The sequence below is a fragment of the Idiotropiscis lumnitzeri genome, chromosome 11 (assembly GCF_059441095.1).
Source record: "Idiotropiscis lumnitzeri isolate Australia: NSW breed Sydney's pygmy pipehorse chromosome 11, RoL_Ilum_1.0, whole genome shotgun sequence".
NCBI classification, from domain to species: Eukaryota; Metazoa; Chordata; class Actinopteri; order Syngnathiformes; family Syngnathidae; genus Idiotropiscis; species Idiotropiscis lumnitzeri.
The window spans coordinates 15,148,006-15,164,963 of NC_142401.1; the positions used below are offsets into that span (position 1 = coordinate 15,148,006).

The 16,958-nt window shown below is 40.4% G+C and overlaps 3 protein-coding genes across 5 annotated transcripts; 2 read left to right on the top strand and 1 right to left on the bottom strand.

The window, feature by feature from the left end:
* The first annotated feature begins 2,109 nt into the window (after positions 1-2,109).
* Positions 2,110-11,345, top strand: h6pd (hexose-6-phosphate dehydrogenase (glucose 1-dehydrogenase)). Of its 3 annotated transcripts, none has more exons than XM_088310014.1 (5): positions 2,110-2,203; positions 6,137-6,797; positions 6,875-6,992; positions 7,218-7,487; positions 7,575-11,345. In XM_088310014.1, exons 2-5 carry the CDS (start codon positions 6,162-6,164, stop codon positions 8,912-8,914), a joined length of 2,364 nt encoding a protein of 787 aa, XP_088166140.1. In that variant the 5' UTR covers positions 2,110-2,203; positions 6,137-6,161; the 3' UTR covers positions 8,915-11,345. The 3 variants fall into 3 exon arrangements, with proteins under 3 accessions (XP_088166140.1, XP_088166142.1, XP_088166141.1); XM_088310016.1 differs by lacking the exon at positions 2,110-2,203 and adding an exon at positions 2,262-2,656; XM_088310015.1 differs by lacking the exon at positions 2,110-2,203 and adding an exon at positions 2,753-5,029.
* Positions 10,954-14,780, bottom strand: LOC148327649 (uncharacterized). Its single transcript, XM_088310024.1, has 7 exons — positions 14,617-14,780; positions 13,843-14,082; positions 13,696-13,758; positions 13,549-13,628; positions 12,470-12,600; positions 12,205-12,271; positions 10,954-11,529 (listed from the first exon to the last, which is right to left on the bottom strand). Exons 2-7 carry the CDS (start codon positions 14,022-14,024, stop codon positions 11,477-11,479), a joined length of 576 nt encoding a protein of 191 aa, XP_088166150.1. The 5' UTR covers positions 14,025-14,082; positions 14,617-14,780; the 3' UTR covers positions 10,954-11,476.
* Positions 14,559-16,955, top strand: rbp7b (retinol binding protein 7b, cellular). The gene is made up of 4 exons (XM_088310021.1): positions 14,559-14,746; positions 15,001-15,179; positions 15,956-16,057; positions 16,704-16,955. The coding sequence occupies exons 1-4, from the start codon at positions 14,674-14,676 to the stop codon at positions 16,755-16,757; spliced, it is 408 nt and encodes a 135-aa protein (XP_088166147.1). The 5' UTR covers positions 14,559-14,673; the 3' UTR covers positions 16,758-16,955.
* The last annotated feature ends 3 nt before the right edge of the window (positions 16,956-16,958 follow it).

A 16,958-nucleotide genomic window follows, 5' to 3' on the forward strand; every position in this document is an offset into this window, starting at 1 on the left:
TTTGTGGAGTCACAATTGAGACAGCGCTGTGAGAGTTGTGTGCAGCTCCCAATAGGTCAGTACTATCAATATCTGCAAACAGACAGCATAGTTGGCATGCTGGCATAGTAGGAATTAACAGGATTAGTACTGGCTTTTCTCTTAACTTTGCCACCATGGACATACCGTTCTACAGTAAGTTCTATTTCGTTTGAAGCATTTTTTGTTTTTTAGTTTTCAAAGCTCGCGTAACGTTTCCATCTCCATTTTATTCACATAAATACATTTCTTTCTTTTTTTTCCCAAAACAAAAGGGAGATCATATACCTCGAAACCTTGAAGTGACAAAGAAAAACTGTAATGAGTTTTGAAGTAGAGTTATGAATTGTAAAAAATAAAAAGCAAAGTGGTGGGACCTCGAACCCAGATGGAGGAGGGTTTACTGTTGTGCCATAAAAGGGGTTTCGCTCTTTAAAAGTATACAGTTGTCTGTTTAAAGGCACATCTCTCTTTAAGATCTCCCGCCTCATAGCATTCAGCTGCCACCAAGTGACAGTCTGATAGAGAGGACACAAACATAGCCACCTCCTTTCTAGCACTGTTTATAAACAATATGTATAATTTCAAGTGTTTTTTTAACAACCTTAAACTATGCTGTCATCTAAAATAATATATTAAAATGAATAGGCGGAAAAATGCTTGGAATGTATGGACTAGAGCAGGATGAAATTGGGGTGGGTGTCATTTGTCAAACCACGCATGGCCACTGCACAAACTACTTCATTGCACGTCTTGAAACAAAATAATTACACTAAGTACTGAAAAACACTTCTAAGCCATAAATATTATCAGATGAAATGCGTATGGTGTTAACAGAATGTGGCCTTCGAGTGCCGTGTGATGACATATTCAACCGCCATTCATAACCTCAAAATCTTGTTTGTCATTGTAGGGCACCACCCCCATACTGTACATATTGTTCAGTGATTTCAGAAACACTACTGGAATGTAGACGTGACAGACGTGACATACTGTAGTGGGAATTATTTTTTAAATTGTCGTCACAATACATTGGTGCCTCATCTCATCAGTGACCCATCTTACAAGTGTTTTGAGATTTATTGACTTGAGTTGCCAGCATAGCTGTTTATACCACTTGCAAGTGAAGATTACTGTGTGTGTTTTCCCCGTGCCCTCAGGTTTCCTAACACGTTCCAAAAACATGCATGGGAGGTTCACCTAACATTCTAATTGCTGATAGGTGTGAATATTGGTGTGAATGGTTGTTTGTCTGTAGGTGTCCAGAGAATGGGTGGCGACCAGTTCAGGGTGTACTCCTCCTCTTAACCAAAGTCTGCAAGGATAGGTTCCAGCATGCCCGCGACCTTTGTGAGGATAAGCAGTACAGAAAATGGATGGATATGTCTGTATGTATTTTACTGCCCCCTGGTGGCTAGGGTGTGCAAAACAACTACAAAGTGCCTAATCTTTTACATTCTAATTGTTATTAATATTACATATTTTATTAAGTAAAGTACTGTGCGGTGCTTGTTTTCTTTTTAGACTTTCTTGTTGGTGTTTTGGGATGCACCATAACAGATAAATGGCATTGCGATTCATTTAAACAGTGAATGATTTCAGATACGAGCTCAGTCAGGAACAAATTAACTTGTAAATCAAGGCACATATAGCACAAAAGGGATACTTTGTGGCCAGAAATTATTATATCACGCCACAATATACTAACCTATGGCCGCGAAAAGGCATACCGTGCACACAAAATACTACGTACTTTTCGTCCCATTTACAATTTAGGCGTCCTGGTAATCGAATGGAGCACGCCTTTGTCAGAAAATGCAACAGAGAATACACACTCAATTTTATTTGCTTTGCCAACTGTCCAGGATAAAAATAATTGGTATTTTGTGTACGCTTGAAACCTACTTCGTGACGACAACGTAGCATTTCGAGTCACATGTTTCCATATCTGGGGCTCACTGGATGACGTGAATAAAGAGGATACTTTAATAATAATGATAATAATTATTAAAAGATAACGCGAATGACGGTATATGTATTCTAACTAGGCTGGCAGTCTGAAAAAAATAATCGTTTGTTTTGGGGGGATTAGGACAGTCAGCAGCATCAGAGCTATGATGTCACGTGACCAGAGCCGGAAGTATACGACTCATGTTCACAAACGTTGACACGAAATGGCATTCGGGTACGTTTGAGTATCTTTTAATTATTTTATTAGTCAACTGTGTGTGTTTTATATTCGATTTTGGGACATTTGCTCTCTCCCCGCCCCCATACCACAAAATCCACGACACACGTCTGCGAAAGCTATTACGTCAACGCGGAAGTGGAGTTTGACAGCTCGCAGGTGTAATCAACCATGTCCAACTTCGACGCCACTTTAACTATAAGTAGATAAGTCATCGCTTTCATGACTTTTATTAATTTCAGTCTTGTCGTACAGTTTGTCTTTGATTGTGGTGTCATTCAAGTCAAGTTCAAAGGCTCCGTTATAGCTTGAAATGGAAAAAAGAAGCATAAAGTTAGCACGTTCACTGCAGGATAAAAAGAGAAGCAGGTTATCAGGAAAATGCAGTAGTTGGAGTGTTCCACATCTGGCTCATATTCGGTAAAATGTATTAATTATACAGCAACCGAGGTAAGGGTTTTGCATGAAACTGGCATTTTGACGGGGGGGGGGGTCACAGCCTCAAGTGGGGAACAACGATTTAGAGTTTTAGACCAAATAAAAAAACTTTTTTAAAATCAGTTTTAGTCTCTCAAACACTTTCAACACATTAAAATGTAACACACATTACAGTTATTAAAACAAAATGGAATTTAAAAAAAGCATTTGTGTATTTATCCATAGTTATTGTAAAACATCATTCTCAGGAAAGACTTGCTTTGCCGTTCTCCAAAATGAAAGGGGAGCCTGCTTACCTTAATCTTTTTGTCACTGCCAGCTACTATAAAACTGATATATAAAACAATATAGAATTAAACATTGTTTTTGTAAACCCCCAAATGTTCACCCAAACCATAGTATTTCGTTTAATTAAAGTCTGTTGTCTTATTCATTCTGAACACACATTGTGCAGCAACACATTTAAACAGAGCCCGTGCAAATACACTCACAGAAATATGTTGTTTCTGCTCAGTGGGGAAGACTATTACGAGAGGCTCTCCCTTTTTTTTCTTGATCCTAATTACGCTGCATGTCTTCAAGTACACATCAGTGCTGCCCGGCTTGTTGCAGCACAACCCTGTACTACACCAGACGTGGGCAAAGTACACCCAGGGGATGCATCTGGCCCACTTACAGTCTGTCTCGCTCTCACAGAGACCAAGAGGTTAAACTAAAAAGTAAAATATGCGGTACTTTGCACGTAGGACTAAAGCGAGGTAGAAAGCAGAAACTACAACTTGTGTCTGTGGTACTGCCAACTTAGTAAGAAGACTCTACACAAAACTACAGTTTCATAGACCGTACATATTGTGTGCATTATAAGTCATCATTGTCAATAATATTACATTTCTCACTTTTTTTTTTATATAATTGGTGTATAGATAAGTATTTTAATGCCATCATATTGATATATAGACTCAATCTTAGTTGCTCTATCATGACAACATCTTCCATCTGACAAGTGTGAGGGCTCGACGGGCCTTAATATAATGCAGCATGACAGATGGTTTTCTACGCCGGAATGGGGCTGGCCCCGTCATTGATACGGCATCACATGCCTCCATATAAGATCTAGTGAGGTCCTGAATGAGCACAGTGTCTTTAGATGCAAGTATGTTAATTTGCTTATTTATCTGTGCACATGAACTCTTTTGGAAAAATGAGCGGAATTCAGTAGTACAAACAAACGCTGTGTAAAAGGAACTACAGAGACCACTGTTTGGCTGAGTTCCCTATAGCGGTGATGACGTCAGCCAAATTTGCGTGCAAGTTCTGCATGAGCAGAACAGTTTGTTATAATCATTGAATATTTGAAAAGCACCCCTTTCAATTTAACTGTTGAATCAGAATATCAAATATGTCGCTGTCGAGCTGGCCTTTTGCTCTTTGTTTTTATCACCGTAAACTGCATACAATCTGAATCACGTCATGTGTATTGTGTCTAATAAAATGCAAGCTTGCCGTCTGTTCTGACTAAGGGGTAACGTTGCTTGTTAATGCCTTCTTGATTATTTATCCATCTCTAATAATAGTGTGTATATGATGGTGAAAATACAGTATGAGTTTTAGGGTTCCCAAACCAGACCCCTAAACAGTCACTCTGTAGCTCTACCTACAAAGTTAAGGGGAAAAAAAATAGCTCACGGTATCAGTTTCACCAATTCACATGAAATTCTGTCGACATCTATCGTAACGTGACGCATGAAAAAGTCTGAAGGACCTATACACAAAATATAACATGAAGTTGGCCGTTTTGGTTTATACATTATCATCGTGTATAATTTTGGATACATTGCAGGCTCATACTTTGACAAAATCCGACTTTCTTCCCAAATAAGTGCCAATTGGAAGGTGTCCTCGTTAAATCAATGATGGTGATTTGGCAAAGTTTTGGGAGTAAGCCAGCTAATATGGGTTTAGCATGCCATTAACATTTGATTATTTTGAGGATTCGCTGTGGAAAAAATTATTCGAGCTATATCCAAATGTGATGCACAATAAATAAATGCTGTTAACGTAATAGTTAAAGATTTTTTTCCCCAATGCAGCGACATTTCATGGTTTTACTGGAATGTTGTCTTTTCCCATTTTGCCCAATACTTTATCATCTTGGATATCAGCAGGGTTGTTGAACTTTTCTTGTCTACTTTGGACAGCGGTACTATTGTAGCATGAGAGGCCAGTGCCCCTGAGCAAAATACAAAGTTCCCACCAGGACAAATCCCACTGGCTGGTGTCCCACACTCATGACCGCACAACACAAGTGCTAACTTTCAATTTGACTTTCACAACTCGCAGTAGAGCATTTCACTCTCCTTTTTAAACACAGATTCAGAATTTTGGGTAAGTTCTATTTCATTTTGTAATATCCTTGTTGAATTTTGATTGACATTGATTATTGACATTTGTAAAGCTGGGGAAGTGTGCATGTACCCTTCTTCATGTTTTCATACACTTTTTGTTGTAGTCTGTGTTTGGACCAAGTCACTTTGTATCTAGAGTTTCAGTTTGCTGTGGAGTTATTTTTATTTATTTCGCCAAATCGCATCAGCTGTTATCTCAAGGTGCTTTACATAATAGAGCAGGGCTAGGATAAAATGCAGAGATTCCGTGTGTGGGCAGTGGGGTACACCCTGGACCGGTCGCAGTCACTACATGGCACGTAGACAAACAACCATTCACATGAACACCTACGGACACTTTAGTCTTCAGTAAACCAAACATGCATTATTTTGGTATGTGGGAGAAAAATACTCAAGTGAAAATGAGGAGAACATGCATCCTCCACATAACTGTAACGCAATGACCACAAAGCTATCATGCTGCCGCTATCTACATCATCGCAAGGAAATAAACTGATGTTTCATTGACTATTGTATTTGTATTTGATGATGACTGCTTCCAGGCTAGACATAATGAAAGCTGCTCTTTTCTGATCGGTGTTGCGCTACTCTAGTTTGGTTATTTTTAACTGCTTAATGATATTCACCGATGTCGATAGGGTGCTATTGCAAACAATACAATCCAATTTTATTTATATAGCGCATTTCACAAACAGTTGGAAGTCACTCCCAAAAGCCGTCCACAGATTTTCATTCCAACTGCCAATGTGTCAGATAATTTTGTGGATTTTCAAACAGGTAAATATTCTTTCCTTTGTAACAAAGCATTTCTGATTTAGCAATGTTCTTTCATGTTTTTAATCTTAAACAAGTATTTACCCCTTATTTTTGCCTTTCCAGAGATGTATCGAAAATAGTCAAATATTCTTAAGGCATTGTGTTAATGACTTTTTTCTGAAAAAGAGCACTTAACAAGCTATACTGTTAGCATTAACCGAGTTCTACCTCGCAGTAAACCTTCTCAAGAACCATACAACTTATGGCAGTGTCTTAAAGATGATAAAATAAATAAATAAATAAATAAACCTGTTTCTCTGTTTCCATCCAGGGTGTGGACACTTTAACCCCACAGCATGTATGCGACTATGCTTCTGGTTCTGCTCTCTCTGTGTGCCAGTGGAGGACATGGTGAGGAGAAACAAAGTCGCGGCCATGTTTCCATTGTGGTACTTGGGGGCACAGGGGACTTGGCAAAGAAGTACCTCTGGCAGGGCTTCTTCCAGTTGTACTTGAAGCAGGTCAGCAGTAGGAACACTTTCTCCTTCTACGCCGGTGGATTGTCGTCGGCAGACAAGGCCATGCCGATATTCTTTGGTATCCTGAAGGCGGTGACGTGCCCGAAGGATGTCTCTGATGAGCGCTGCGCAGTGCTCAAGGAGCAGTTCTTGCGACTCGCGCAGTATCGGCAACTCAAGAGCCTTGATGATTACCGGGACTTGGCTCAGCAAATTGAGCGGCAGATTCGGGAGGAAGGGCTAACTGAGGCCGGACGACTATTCTATCTCTCCGTGCCGGCATTTGCATACGCAGATATTGCAGATAAAATCAATACTGGCTGCAGGCCTGTTAAAGAGGCGGCATGGCTCCGAGTGGTTCTGGAGAAACCTTTCGGACACGACATGAGAAGTGCTCAGGTGCTTGCGGCTCAACTTGGGAAGGCCTTGCGCGATGAAGAAATGTACAGAATTGACCACTACTTGGGAAAGCAGGTGAGGACAACCGTGTAAATATTATTCAAGTATTTTGTGTTTGATTGGCTGCTTTTTCTTTTTTTGCCATACATCAGGTAGTCTCAAAGATCCTTCCGTTTAGAGTAGAAAACAAGAAGTTCCTGGATCCCATCTGGAACAAGCACCATATTGAGAGAATTGAGATTGTACTGAAAGAGACTCTGGATGTACAAGGTAATAAACCACCATTATCAGAGTTGCAAAAGTGTTGAGAACATCTGCATCACAATAAAGAGTTCTGGGTTTTGTTTTCAATTTGTACATCTCTTTGTAGTTTGATGGTCTGTCCATACTTGCATGGCTTTTCTACAAATACTCATGTTTCCACTCACATCCCAAAAGCACACTTTCAATCCTCCACCGCATTCTTCTTGTGTCCTTGTCATTGTTTCCTCATAGGTCGGATTTCCTTCTATGACGAGTATGGCGTGATCCGAGATGTAATCCAGAACCACTTGACGGAGGTCATGGCTCTCCTGACCATGCGGCTTCCTGCCAATCTCACTGACAGCAAGGAGCTCCTCCAAAACAAGCTGCAGCTCTTCAGTTCTTTGCTGCCCTTGGGCAAGAATCAGGCAGTGGTCGGCCAGTACCAAGCATACCAAGCCGAGGTTCAGGAGGAGCTCAATAAGACCAAAGACCACATCAGCATCACGCCAACATTTGCAGGTCAGAATTGCAGATGTTTTGATGAAAAATACTGACTTTACTTTTTTCTTTTTGGTTGACTTTTTCATTTGTCTTTTTGTGTTGAAGCTGTGCTGGCGCACATGGATACGGCCCAGTATGACGGGGTGCCCATCCTTCTAATATCAGGGAAGATGTTGGACGAACGAGTGGGATATGCACGAGTTCTCTTCAAGAACGATATGTTCTGTCTTCAGCACAGCATTCATTGCAAGTCCAAAGAGATTATTTTCTACTTTGGACATGGTAGCCTTCAATACCCAGCCATTCTCGTTTCAAAGAATCTCTTTAAGCCTTCTGTGGCGGAGGGCGAGTGGAAGGATGTGATGGATCATGCAAATGTTAATGTCCTGGGGTCGCCTCTGTCTGACTACTATGTCCAAACTCCAAAAGTGCAGCAGGAAGCTTATACAGAATTAATTTCTCACATTTTTGCTGGACACAAAAATAGTTTTATCAGTACCGAAACTCTCCTTGCATCTTGGGACCTGTGGACCCCGTTGCTTGAGAGCTTAGCCAGCTCGTTTCCCCGTGTCTATCCGGGAGGGGCCGACAATGGCAACCTGCTGGACATCCATTTGAAAGGGAAGGAGATTACCTACAAAAATGATGTGGTACTTCTCGGGCCGGACCAGTTAGGAGTTGAGTCAGCAAGGAGTTTCCTAGTCATGCAAGGCAAGTACCGTGGCGCCGACATGGTGTCTGCCTGGGCTGAGGAGCTGGTGGAGCGTCTAGCTGCCGACATCCAGGAAGCGGCAGAGGCGGCCATCCGTCAGAGCGGCGTTTTTCACCTGGCCCTCTCTGGTGGGTCTACACCCATTGCGCTCTTCCACAGACTGGCTCTGCACCACTTCTCTTTCCCCTGGAGCGACACCCATTTCTGGATGGTGGACGAGCGCTGCGTGCCTCTGACTGACCCGGAATCTAACTTCCACATCATCCACCAGCACATTTTGCAGCACGTGCGCATCCCCTATTACAACATCCACCCAATGCCGGTGCAGTTCAAGCATCGTTTGTGCGTGGAGGAGGACACCGCGGCGCTGCTATATCAGGAAGATATCAGCAGATATGTCAATGGCTCCAGATTCCACTTTGTACTCCTGGGAGTCGGCCACGACGGACACACGGCCTCTCTCTTCCCTGGCGCCAAAACGGCCAACGACGACAATGGCCTGGTGGTCCTCACCGAGAGTCCCATCAAGCCACACAGGCGCATGAGCCTCACATTGAGCGCTATCAACCGAGCCCACAAGGTGGCTTTGCTGGTGATGGGCAAGGGCAAACACGAGCTCGTCACCCAGCTGAGCCGTGTCAAGGACGAGCCAAACAAATGGCCCATCACTGGGGTGAAACCCACGAATGGCACCCTCGCCTGGTACATGGACTATGACGCACTTTTAGGTTAGGGATCACGATAGTCTACCTACAATTCAGGCACTGTGAAAGTCTCACCATTAGGGACCAATTCCAGTAAATAGCACTTCCCCCTCGAAACGTTTACATTTCCCCAGATTACAGTGAACCCCCACTAATTTGCTCTTCAGCGTTAACAAACACCTTTTTCTGTGCAACCTCTCTTCAGCTATTTGTATTTTTGTGCTCTTTCCCCAACGCCCTAAGATGCCTTAAGATGATGTCAAAGCCACGACAAGGAAGCGTTGTCAAAGTGATACATCACCACTTATAGAAGAGCTTCTTATGTCAGGCAAGAGCTAAGTTTTGCCTCAGTTGTCAGTGGAAGTTAAGAGAGTCTCTGTAGTATGTATATGCATACTTCCAGTGCATTTTTCCCCAAAATCAAATCATCTTTTTAAAGGTGATATAGTAAGATGGAAATTAAAAATGTTTTGCGACCACAGTTTGTGATATATTTACGGTTTAATTTACAGTATTAGTATCAGTCATTTTAAACACTTTTTGGGAATTATCAATCACTTTTTTTGCTGTAGACCAGGTGTGCCCAAGTCTGGTTCTCAAGAGCCCCTATCCAGCCTTTTTTTGTTCGATGTCTCCCTTCTCCAACACACCCAATTAAAATGATCAACTCATCAGCAAGCTTTGAGAAGCTGATCATTTGAATCAGGTGTGTCGGAAGAAGGAACAGGCTGGTTAGGGGCTCTCGAGGACCGGACATGGGCACCCCCTGCCACGCCCAACTATGATCCCATTCCAAATTTAGAACATTCATACCCTTCAAAATATTTGGATTACAGATCATTTCATTTAAAAAAAAAATGGGCCTCTGAATTCTGAGTTACTAGTTTGCAACATCGCGTTTGGATGACATCCTTTGGAAGTTAAAGAGCATGTAGATACGAGGATAGGTGCGTTTTTCAGTGAATAATTTTATTTTTACAGAAATATCCATGCATAGGTGAGTTCACATATGGAAGTTGGTGAAGATTCACGGAATATGCAATATGTACAACATACATGCATGGATTCGAGCCTCAGCAGAAGCGTACATATGGCTTAAAAGTCTGCCCTTTCCGAACAATTTCCCTTTGTGGGAATTGGATGTGATTTAGCTATCTCCCAAGACAGAACATTTCCAGGCAAATTATTTTATTATATTCTTTCTTGCTGGATTTACACGGCAGTTCCAAGTGCCCAATTCTTATTTCCATTTACATTCCAAGAGACACGTATCCAACCACATGAAACCACCACATGCACAGACAGGGCTGTGCAATTATTTGAAATTCAATTACCATTAAGATAGTGTACTCAACGATTACAAATTGGCATAATTGTAAAAAGAAACACCCTTATATATTATAAAAGTATGTGTGTGTTTATTTTACACAATTTCCATGGCAATTTTTAAGTGTACAGCAAGTCAATTCCAATGGATACAATATTTCTTTATGCAAGGAAACCATACTCAAAATTATAGTGTTACAAAGAATTTGACTTGTCGTAATATTGTTTACATTAAAAAAACATTTTGTCCCCCCCCCAAAAAATAATCTTTTGCATAATCGTGATTTTAATTATTACTGAAATAATCATGATTAATATTTTTTTTATAATCAAACCGCCCTATGAAGAGATTCCCAAATTGATTTTCAGCCATATTTGGAAGTGGCCTGAGTCTGTGCAGAATTTTATCTTTCTCCACATGTGACGCATATCCCATTTGTGAAACTTGAGAAAACAAACTGGAATTGTGCCATAGAGTTGAAATCCAGACACAACTGATCCTCTTCCCTCTGGCCTTCAGTGCAAATGTGCCTCTTTGCGTGACTGCTCCGAAGCTATAAAAGTGAAATGACAATACGGCACATCTCTGCGATCAATCAAACAGTAGGCACATATATTTAGTTCATTATTTATTTGATCCACTGCGGTAACATCAGATCTCAGGTTAAGACAGAAAAATTATTTCAACTGAAGCAATAATAGATTTTAGCATGCGACGGAAAAATTAAAAATGTGGTGAAACTTTTTTTTTCTTTTTTTTTTTTAATTGACTTCAAGCTGTATTTGCAGTTCCTCTTTACAGTAAGTTAAAATAATGTGTTACCGAGCCTAACTGATCCGTTTGCTGGAACATTTCCCCAAAGTGTAAAGTTGTGTCCCATTACATGTGCATTCAGAGTGTGACTTCCTCTACCTGATTTTCAAATTGAAATTTTCAGAGGTACATTTCTGCAACTTGATGATTTTTGTTTTAAACAACTGCTGGCCTTTTATCACCTGTTAATTATATTTGGGTCAAATGTGTTACATTTTCAACAGCTTCCTCTGACCGGTTACAACAGGAAACAAATGTCAAGGATCTGCAAAAGGAAACACCTGCTTTGTATGAAGCTAAGCATTAAAACGTGAGCCGGATTAACTCACTTTCTCTTCTTTCATTCCCATAGTTTTGAGTTACCGGCTTGCCGGCGGCATGGAAACAGCATGAATTGTTAATATGAGCACTATCCAATGTCAATGTGAGACAGCTGGACTGGTTTTATTGCTCATTGTTGCTGCCTTTTTGTCAGCCACAGTCCGCCTTTGACTGCCAACACACCTAAAAAACAAGTGGGTGTTATAAAAGAACATAAATGCTTACCAAGGGTAAATGCATGCACATTTTTAAACATCTTGACCAAATTTTAAAAATGTGACCCCACACATGACAAAGGGAAAAAAAAAAGTCACTGCGTGTGCTTACTGCTCTGATCGTGTGTGGTGTACTCCAGATGACAAACACGGCAAAACACAAACACGATATCTTCACATAGGGTTAACATTTGCGGTTTTCGAGTTTCCATGCAAAAAACTCACACACCCCTTATCAGGATAATCACTCAGGATCATCTTTTAGACATGTGATAAGTGAGCCTTTATACATTATTTTGATCACAGGAAAAGGAAATTTACAGCTGATTATATACATGTACGCCATTTATCGGTCCAATTGTTTAACTTCACGTCCCAGTGACGGAATCTGTGGCTTGGTCGAATTTGATGTTGAACACACAAGGATTTGAATTGGGAAGTATTTTATTTAAGGTTGACGTTCACATTTGTTGGTCGCGATTGTTTTCTGAAATTGGGTAGGGAGGAAAAAGAAAACACTGAACACACCCCAGATCAAAGGTTAATCGCTCATGATAATCTTTCACTTTGATCAGAAGAAAGCAAAACTGCTCAATCTAAACCCAATTATCTGTATAAATGTAAATGGCAGCGTGCTGTTTACCTGTGCTCAAAATGGATGCCACCGTAATGAAAAGAGACATGTGGTACAACTCAGGTGTAGTTGTGGCCTGCAGAAGTACAAAGGGAAATCAATCAATGTGTGCCCTGCAATTGTCCGGTAACCAATCCAGGTTGGACCCTGTTCCTTTTGCCCAAATTCAGCTGGGATAGGCTGCACCTCCCGCTCACAACACAAATGAAGTCAAGCGATGTAGAAAATGGATGGATAAATGCTCCACAGATCAAGTTTGAGAAATGTTTCTTACGCATGTGGCCGCGGTGAGCGTCAATATGACACAACACACCCCGTGCCCGAAGGATAGCAGTCCGAATGTGTGACAGGACGCCCACAAGCCCAGAGGGATTTGCTCTATGAGCGTAAAGACCACCGAAAAACCTGCAAAGACAGTTGGGAGTGTTTTTAAGTATCCTGCTTCGCTCACAAATGAAGAAAATTGTTTTGAAAATTGTGCATTTTTAACAGGTGCATCTACTGTAGCGGGTAGCTTACGGGCTAATGACGGGAATTAAAGTGACCATAGAAGTTGAAACTTTAGCCGTTTCTCAGTATCAAGGATGCAGAAGTTTTTTTTTTGTAACCCTGGTCTCAAAAAGTGTATTTCCAAAGAACACAAAGATTTATATTGCTAGTTAACCATGTGACTAGAGTTAAAAAAAAAAAAAAAAACTCATCTATGAGTGCTTATCTTTAATGCTACGAAAGTGATTAACGCTTTGACTCCAATGAAGATGGAACCGTGGAAGGATTTTATGAATTTGTTTTTTTTTGGGGGGGCGGGGGGGTCCACTCGTTTATAATACATTTATTAGAAAAATATAAAATTATTTCTATACGAAAATAAAATGGGGTGAAAAGCTTAAAAACATGAGTCCTCTCGTATTTGCCACTCTGATCGCAGCACGCAATGCATCCTGGGATATTTTCTCAACCAATTCTTCGCATGTCACCAACCAGTGCATCCTTGATTTAAGCCAGCAGACAAGAACAACATCCGTGTAGTCTGTGTGTTCTTGGTGTATGCGTATTCATTTGGACCAGGTCTTGGAAAGCGACTGACGTTTCATGGAATCACAAGGACGGACAAAAATGTCACTTGAGAAATGACTTTTAATTCCAGCAGTACCTAAAACATCCCGCAGGTGGGAGTATTTCTCAGCAAAACCTTTTTGTTTCCTCTCAAATGATGAGTAGTTTTACTTTATTCTAGCGTAATCACACAATTATTTCTGTTGAACATTACAAAATGTGACTTGTATGGTTGTTAATGTAGTGTTTTTTTGGGTTGGACTTTTAGACGTTCAGCAATACAGTAATGTAATTTACCTGAGGCAACAAGGGAGAGGCCGATAGAAGCGGTCAGGTTGTTCAATAATGGCTGCCTGCAGTATCTTACCGACGTGGGCCTTTTCAATCAAAGAGACACAATTTTAATATGAATCTTTGGCAAAGGGCTTCAAATTGTTGAGCTACCTTGCTATGACGTACAGCTGCGGGACCAACACCAAGGCCATGAACACCGCATTGACAATTTGGCTGTCGAAAGAAACACATTTAAAAACAGGTTGATTATTTATTTTTTTTTGAGGGGGTGGAGGGGTCAATCAAAAGTGCACATACAACTTGAGCCTCTGATTCCTGGCCATCCATCTGCTACTGCGGTACGCTACCAGGATCAGCAAGTAGAGAAACATTGCATCAGATGCGAGCTTAACAGCAGTTGCCAATAATGTGAACGCGGGGAGTATTGCGTTGCACTCAAGAAATACAATCCTTCCGACGCTAGCTTCACTTAGCAACATGGAATTTGGTAGGTGTGTCCATCATGGGTAGACCGGCAAAAGTCTCAAGAAGCTGTTCCTGAAAAAGCACAGAAAGTCTTCCATTTTGTTTTAAAGCGGGTCATTTTCATCTCATTTTGAATATTCTCCAAAGATTATCTTTATATCCAACTTCAACCACACATAGAACACATTTGTGTGACACTAAATTATAAAGAATCTGATCTTTCTTTTTCTTTTTGGTGCATCTGTGGAACACGGAAGCGTCGGTTGATGACTGGCCATTAAACATCAAACCTTAATAACTCCAAAATTCAGCCCCTGAAGTCAGTTTCCCCAAATGTGAAATTTGTGTTACAAATCACCTCACAAAGAGGGTTGTTGGAGCTCATGTTCTGCTTGGTGAATTTTATTTTAAAGATGGAGCCTTTGGATTTGCGCCCGGCTGACCCTTAGCCATGGAGGCGCACTGTAAAGACCACTTCTTCTGCAAGGACAATCCCCTCAACCGGAAGAGCTGTGTTGACTAATATGTGTAAAAGGTCCCGTTCCACCCCGCCGGTGCGACCACCTCTGGCCTATATTGACACACATTGAAACATACAATACCAACCCGGAGCTGTTGAAAAATCCACACACTTCTGATTGTGGAGCCACAAGAACGTCCGAGATGATGGTCAACTACACCGGGACATGGGACATGGTCAGCAACGTCAACTTTGAGGGATACACGAGTGCTCTTGGTAAGCATTTAGAACTGCTACTTATCATGTTAGGTTGCTGTTGAACATTATGTTGCTACTAATTTGTATTTTCCAATAGTCACCAAAATACATCTGAGTGAGTGATTGCAGTAAACATCAACTATATATAAATGCCATGTGTTCTGTTTTGATTTCTTATTTTTTTATGGAATCAAAAAGTGGTTCACATTGTAAACATTTTTGGTGTAAAATTGATTCCAATGCTATGGACCACATCCTCTGTTTTCCCGCAGGCATAGATTTCGCAACCCGCAAAGTGGCGGCCTTGCTGAAGCCTCAGAAAGTGATCAAGCATGACGGGAATCGATTCACCATCAGGACCCTCACGACCTTCAGAAATTATGAAATTGCGTTTAATGTTGGGGAGGAGTACAAAGAGGAGACGAAGGGAATGGATAACCGCATATGCCAGGTAAAATAAAGTCACAATGGTGTTAACCATTTGAAAATTAAGCCCCTGAAGCCAGTTTCACATAGTAACATCCAGGTTTTTGATCTATTACAAGTAAACGCACCAAAAAGTCCAAAACCATTTCCTGACAGACAGTAATTCTCATTTTGGTTTAAAACTGCCATATTACTGTCATGGTTGTTCAGAGATGAACTTGCCCTTGAGAGTTTGTCCCAATATCTTCCACATTTGAACTATGTAAACTAGACAGATCAGTGAGACTAAACAGCCAACAATTTGTGCTTTTGTTATAGCGTGTGGGTGGAGCCTGGATGAAAAATGTGGAGACTCGCCATAACAAAAGACAAGATAACCCTGCGCTGAAATTCAGCCCGTTAATATAGTTTCATTTTGAAAAGCGGAATTTGGGAGGTAGACAAAATAGTCTCACGAAAGCATGCTTGAAAAGAAACTGGAAGTCTACAATTTAGGTTTGAAGTGGCCATTTTGATGCGTCCTTCAATGACCTAAAGATTTTGTCCGATTTGAAAAACAAATTCTAGACAGCACTAAAAAATGTAAACTGTGAGTTTTCCCACCTAGTTCGTGGGCGGAGCATGGCAGCAAAATGTGATGAGGCACCACGTGACAAAAACTTTATTAGCTTAACTTCACAAAGTCAAAACTTATTTGATCCTCTTAACACATGCATACGGATTTCATCATCCGTTTATACAACAGAAGGGCTAACATTACATTTTGATTTCACGCAATCGCAATTTGTTCCCTTTTTTTAGAGTGTGGTCAACTGGCAAAATGACAAGCTTGTGTGTGTTCAGCGAGGGGAAAAAGGGAACAGAGGCTGGACTCACTGGATTCAGGGAAATGAACTTCATTTGGTATGATTTCAAAACTATAAAAATAACATCCTGTCACAATTTACTGTTCAGCACATCCGGGACACAGTCCTCTTGTTGTTATGCAAGTGTACGAAAAAGACAAGTTGTAAACTTGTAAAAATTCTAGAGATACAAAGATATTTTTTTTTCAAATATTTGACGCTGTAAAACCACGGGACATCATGGAAATTCTGTTTCTTTTTTGAAAACATTCTATTTTATTCTTGTAACACTTTAATTTGGAAATTTATTTTCTCAGCAACTATTGTTTTTAATATGTAAAACTATTCTCATAACATTCTGAATATTATGTGATCAAAATGTACGAGTTATTTCTGATTTTCCTGAAAATGTTTTCCTAAAAAATACATGACTTTATTCTCGAAGAATTACCTTTCTAGCTTGAAAAATCAGCAACTTCTTTCCCATAAAATTACAACTTTAATCTTGAAAATATTTAACTTTTTCTCCATTAATGTATAAAATTAAAAAAAAAAACATTTTGATCTTAAAAATAAATAAATAAAAAAACCTCCAAAATGATGACTTGCACCTCTGGATGGAATAATTATCATTCCTACGTGCACGTTTTGATTAATTAATGATTCAAATGTACATCTTATGATGGGGATTCAATCTTTTTCAGGAACTTACCTGTGAGGATCAAGTCTGCAAGCAAGTTTACAAAAGGACCCTCTGACTGTTTTAACTGTGAATCATTAACCGTTTAGTAATCAAAAAATTCCGAGATAATTTTTAAACCGTATACACGCGTAACCTGGAGACAAAATATAGTAAACTTCCTTTAATTACCCAGTCTCGATTTGTGTTTTGATGTTGAGGTGTGACTCCTACCACATGGTGGTGCTGTTGAAAATAATAAAAGGAAAGATTCTGAGTC

Coding starts and splice junctions, on each gene's coding strand:
- rbp7b (XM_088310021.1), top strand. CDS start 14,674: ATGATGGTCAACTACACCGGGACATGGGACATGGTCAGCAACGTCAAC. Junction 14,747..15,000: donor GGGATACACGAGTGCTCTTG/GTAAGCATTTAG, acceptor GTTTTCCCGCAG/GCATAGATTTCGCAACCCGC. Junction 16,058..16,703: donor AGGGAAATGAACTTCATTTG/GTATGATTTCAA, acceptor AATCTTTTTCAG/GAACTTACCTGTGAGGATCA.
- h6pd (XM_088310014.1), top strand. CDS start 6,162: ATGTATGCGACTATGCTTCTGGTTCTGCTCTCTCTGTGTGCCAGTGGA. Junction 6,993..7,217: donor AGAGACTCTGGATGTACAAG/GTAATAAACCAC, acceptor GTTTCCTCATAG/GTCGGATTTCCTTCTATGAC. Junction 7,488..7,574: donor CATCACGCCAACATTTGCAG/GTCAGAATTGCA, acceptor TTTGTGTTGAAG/CTGTGCTGGCGCACATGGAT.
- LOC148327649 (XM_088310024.1), bottom strand. CDS start 14,024: ATGTTGCTAAGTGAAGCTAGCGTCGGAAGGATTGTATTTCTTGAGTGC. Junction 13,759..13,842: donor AGGAATCAGAGGCTCAAGTT/GTATGTGCACTT, acceptor TTCTTTCGACAG/CCAAATTGTCAATGCGGTGT. Junction 11,530..12,204: donor GGCATCCATTTTGAGCACAG/GTAAACAGCACG, acceptor CTTGTTTTTTAG/GTGTGTTGGCAGTCAAAGGC.